General features: G+C 44.2%; 1 protein-coding gene across 1 annotated transcript; it reads right to left on the reverse strand.

Moving 5' to 3' along the window:
• Positions 1-1,048: 1,048 nt before the first annotated feature.
• On the reverse strand, positions 1,049-3,906 carry LOC132456277 (uncharacterized). The gene is made up of 3 exons (XM_060050620.1): positions 3,180-3,906; positions 2,657-2,789; positions 1,049-2,162 (listed from the first exon to the last, which is right to left on the reverse strand). Exons 1-3 carry the CDS (start codon positions 3,737-3,739, stop codon positions 1,410-1,412), a joined length of 1,446 nt encoding a protein of 481 aa, XP_059906603.1. The 5' UTR covers positions 3,740-3,906; the 3' UTR covers positions 1,049-1,409.
• Between the last annotated feature and the right edge of the window lie 1,333 nt (positions 3,907-5,239).

Here is a 5,239-nt window from a genome sequence, read left to right on the forward strand (position 1 = left end):
TATTGGGCTGCTATGCATTGAGGACACATACGAGGACTTTGCTATAGAAGAGAGGCCCCTCATAGCAACTATGGCAATAAGTCCTGAGAAAACGCTGGTGGAGACATCATTTGGCTTAGCCCAAAAGGGAAGTGTTCTGTCTTATCAGCAGCCTATACTACCCACTAAAGTGATCACAATCCACATGGATGCTCCACCTTTCCCAAAGTTACCCATTGATGACTATCAGCTTCCCCCGACAGACATGCTGGAGTTATCACTAACAGACGAACAAAATTTTCATCTGAAAAGTTTGACTGTTACATTAGAAATGACCAGAAAGATTGAAGAGGCAACCAGAGAGCAGGGTGGAAATGTGGAGTGGCATCAGCTGCGCAGGAGTAGAATAACCTCCTCTCACTTTAGAGAGGTGTGTTTTGTGAGGGGAGAAGGCTCAGCACAGTCACTGGCTGAACGCATGCTGAAGGGAACAAGGCAGACAGCAGAGATGAAAAGAGGTGCACACACACACACACACACATAACTGTCCATTTCTAAATGAAATTAACCGTTACCTTTCAATGACATCAATCTCCTAATTACAATAATTTGCATTATGATCACTGTATTGCGATCATTCAACTCAAATTTAGAAACATCTTCTATTCAAATAGGTGCAGATATGGAGTTCACAGCAGCTGAAGAATACAGCAAAATCAGGAACGTGAACTACATGCCTACAGGCCTAATTATTCACCCTGATGCCCCATGGCTAGGCACCTCACCAGATGGCCTTGTATTTGACCCTCTTGCACAGCCACCTTTTGGCCTAGTTGAGATCAAGTGCCCCAATGTTAACAGCTATGTAGATTGCAAGTACCTTAACATGAAAGAGGGAACACTGCTCTTAAAAGAATCACACACATATTACTGGCAGGTGCAGGGGCAACTTATGCTTACTGGAATGACATGGTGTGATTTTGTCATTTGTGCCCAAGAAGACATGCTGGTCCAACGAATAGTTGTTGACCCAGAGGTCACAAAAGTAATTAGACAGAAGGCAGACGAGTTCTTTTTCAAGATTTACATGCCCAAGTACCTGACCAGACGTTAGGTACTGAGCACAACATTTAATTGACAATCATTTTCATTAAAATCATTTTCTGTTTCAATCATTTTTCATGTATTTACAATAGGTAGAATGGGTTGGGGGGGGGATTTGAACTCTACACATACTTAAAAGAAAAGTGCTACTCAACATTGTCAAAATAACAACTGAAACAAGAACAGTTAAAGAATTTGTGCAATTTGAACTTTAAAATATTAAAAAAAAAAATTATGACAACGTAGTTAAGGCGGCAGGCGTGTGTTGCTTAGGCGGCCGCCTAAGCTGTAAAGTGCTGTGGGAAACCCTGGGTAAATTAGATCATCTATTTGGCCCACGCCTTGACCAGTGGTTTGTTCTGATAATTAGATAGAAGGCAGGCTACTGCGAAAAGCTGGTTGATACTACCATTAATAGTCAAAGGGATGATGGAATCTAATAATTTATTTTGTTTAATGCGCCTAATCACTCTCTCCACGTGTATTCTCAGCCTGGCAATTTCCTGAGTAGCTAAAACATCTTCACGAGACAGCTGAGAGTTCCTTCCCAGAAAAGGTGGTCTGTGTACTTTGCCCGGTACTAAATCATCAATTGAAAAGCCTTTATCAACCATTACAGCCATGTTTTCATCTAGTAGAGGGATGATTCCAGATTGCTTGAACAGTTCTTTATCGCTAATGGAACCAGAGTACAGTGTTGACACAAAGGTGACAGCACCGTGCGGGGACACACCAATCATTCCCTTTACTGTGGTATGAGACTTATACTGGGAGTACATCTCACTCTGCAAAAGGAGCGAGGAAGGCGTCTGACATTTTAGTTCAGTGCAGTCTACTATCACCTGTGTGTCAGAGTACTTTTCAAACACGTCAGGCATCATGGCACGGACTGCATCAGGGGACATCCAAATGCCCACAGCACCCAAAACTGTGTAGAGAAAATTAGCCCAGGTCCTAATTGTTCTACTAACAGTTGATTGATGTACGTTGAAACGGTCCGCTAGATCCCTCTCCTTCAGACCCAGAGACAGATAGACCAGAAAGAGGAACAGCTCATCAATCAGCGGTAGACAGCGGTTCTGTTAGTAAGAATGTACAAAGAAAGAAGTACATTGTGTAAGACAAATGTGTTTGTAACAGCATAGCACTACATCGAAAATATTCAAAGTCAAAGTGGCTTTATTGTCGTACTTCACATGTCAAGATATACAAAGGAATCAAGATGACGTTTCCCACTCTGCAAAAATGCAGTTCGTAATAGCAGCATGACAGTCAGTAAGTAAGTATACACAATGTACAATATGGACATGGTATGTACAGTAGGTATAGAGGAAGGGCAGCAGTGTACAGTGCAAGGGGACTAGCTGTAATAGTGCAAGCATGTGGCTGGGGAGTGAGGGGAGAGAATTTATCATTCTAACCGCTTGGTGTATGAAACAGTCTGGTGGAGCAGCTGTGGAGGATCCTGTACCTTCTCCTAGAAGGCAGGAGGCTGAACAGACTGTGTGCGGGGTGGCTGGTGTTGCTCGCGATTCACAACATAGACAAACAGAAAATCAGATGGTCTACTTACTGGTCTACGTGGTGGGTCAGCAGTCTCATCAGGAACTGTGGTTGACGAAGACTGTCCAACACGGACAATTCTCCTACTGACAGGTTCAACCTGATGCAACCAAAATGCATTGAAATGGCGGTAGCTGGCAAATCTGGGGGGGGGGGGGGGGGGGGGGGGGGGTGCAATTGTAAGAACATGTTGGATTGGAGCCATACATCATGAGCAGATTTCTATCCTTTATTGATCAAGTAACTGTCTGGGCCACACAAAATACAATTTTCGGGGGTATTGATCAAGTAGAAAAATAGAATAGAATAGAAAATATCACTGCAACATACTTCAACTATCTTGTAGGCATAGCTTTTGGATTTTGAGACTTCTTATTAATCACAGATTCAATAACTTTTAACACACAATACATATACATATATGTGCATAAAATGTGGACTATGTTGATTGCCATGTGAAATTAGCACAACTAGTAGCTTCCTGTGTAGTGAAGCTTTATTGACAGAATAACTGGCACACACAGAAGGAGTACCTCGTGTAAAACCTGATGTCCTCATCGGAGGTCTTGTATCTTTCAAGTCCAAACTTCTGCCCCAATGAAACCTCCTCCAGTCGCCTCTGTAGCTCTATGATGACCTGCTGCTGTGCGTGGATTTTTTCGTAGGCCAGGTCCATAAATGCAGGTTCTGGTCTGCTATCGTAGTCGTGACACAAAGCCACGCTGGCATCGATCGGCACCTCACCCTCATCCTCCTCCTCCTCTTGCCGCTGTGTCCTTTGCCACACGCTTGGCCGAGTGACCGGCAGGTTGTAGTTGTTCCAGGCGAACAACACCGGAATCGCCCCGGGTTGCAAACGGCGTCGGCCACCTTCAACGACATCTTCTGGCATAAAATGCCGACTGCAGACAGTGGTGTGTCTCCTTATAACGAATTTATCACGCCTAATGTTTCGGACCCATATCGCCCTAACTGACTCATCCTTTGGAAACTGGTGGAAACTTACGCTAGAGTTAAATTTCCCCGACACAGAACAGCTCGGCACACAACAAAAACTGCTGTTCAGATGTTGCCGTTTCTGGTATTTTAACATTTTAACATTTGTGAAATTTTAATTTCACAAATGTTAAAATGAAATTTTAATCACACGAAATAGAATACTAAATAGAATACACTAAAGCGAAACTTAGAAGTTACCAGGAGATCACCTACCGCTGCAGTCAACCAGTGTACGGAAGTGAAAAGCGGAAATGATTAGACCCGTTTACACCTGTTTTCCGGTTCGAACGCTGGGCGCTCTGCATAACCCCTATTGATAGCTGGAATAAAGTAACTTTTAAAGTAAAGTACATTTTTAAAACTTAGCTTGCTCTCGTCACATTGAAAAGCTCAGGGAATGCGGACACCGACAGTATAAGCTTCTATTATACAGTTTGATCTGGATCAGGGAGTGAACGCTACGTCACTCGGAGTGAACGCTGATTGGCTGTCATCACGCGAATGTCGTGGGAAAGTTAAAATATTTAAATTTGAGCGATAGTGTCGGCCTGCAATTCATCGTGAACGCCCTTGCACATGCGTTCCAGAGCACTCTCCTCTTCAGGCGCAAAAACTAGCAAATCATCCAAGTAAACTAGCAAACTGAGATAGTTCTGATCTCCAAAAATGCTAGTCATCATGCGCATGAAACTCCCAGGACTATTGCAGAGGCCTTGTGCAAAGCGATCATACTCGTACAAACCCATAGGCGTAGTGAATGCAGGGTACTTTCTGTCATCTTCGTGTAATGGCATGTTATAGAACCCAGAGGTTAAGTTCACGGTACTGAAGAAAGAATTCACTCTTTCTTCAGCAGTCGGCCTGATGAGGGAGAGAGTAAGCATCGTTCAGTGTCGGCTTGTTCAACCAGCGAAAATCTGTGCACTCCTGAAGATCCCCATTATTTTAAGGGAGATGATACTCACTGGTTGACTTTCTGATAATCTCCTTCTCTTCCATCTCACTCAGTAGCTTGTCGTAGCTTCTGATACTGACCTTGGGGGTACTCGCCTGAATGGAAGCCGGAAAGGCCTGTGATCTGGTGGATACAATGTACAAATCCCTTCGCTTCTCCACAATCCAAATTATGCTGTGAGAAGATATCACTGTAGCTCATAATCAGTTCAGTAAGCTTGCCTTTACACTGCTCACTCACATCACAGGAGTCTATGTCAAGCCCACTTTCAACTGACTTAGGGCCCGTGTCCACCAAAAGCGTTTTTAAAAGACGGAGCGCTCCGTGAACTGCTTTCAACGCGTTTGTGCGCGCCGCTCAAAGACGCACGAAGCGTTTTTCGTTTACGTCATTAAATACGCGTCATCGCTTGTATCCATAGATACACAGCTTCTATCTGTTGGCTCCATCATATTGCATCTGACACCTGAACGTCCTGGTTACTCCTACAATTTGCGAAATGAATCCAAGATTAATAGCGCTTCTTGCCGTGGCAGCGGAGGTTGCGGACGATCCCCCTGCGCCTGTCGTGGTTGCCCGGAGGAGAGTGTGGGTCCACAGTATTAATCGTGGCAGGGGGCAGTACGGGGAATACCACCG

Source organism: Gadus macrocephalus, chromosome 4 (genome assembly GCF_031168955.1).
Source record: "Gadus macrocephalus chromosome 4, ASM3116895v1".
In the NCBI taxonomy this organism is placed as follows: Eukaryota; Metazoa; Chordata; class Actinopteri; order Gadiformes; family Gadidae; genus Gadus; species Gadus macrocephalus.

Coding starts and splice junctions, on each gene's coding strand:
- LOC132456277 (XM_060050620.1), bottom strand. CDS start 3,739: ATGTTAAAATACCAGAAACGGCAACATCTGAACAGCAGTTTTTGTTGT. Junction 2,790..3,179: donor GACATCAGGTTTTACACGAG/GTACTCCTTCTG, acceptor CCCCCCCCCCAG/ATTTGCCAGCTACCGCCATT. Junction 2,163..2,656: donor CTGACCCACCACGTAGACCA/GTAAGTAGACCA, acceptor TCTTACTAACAG/AACCGCTGTCTACCGCTGAT.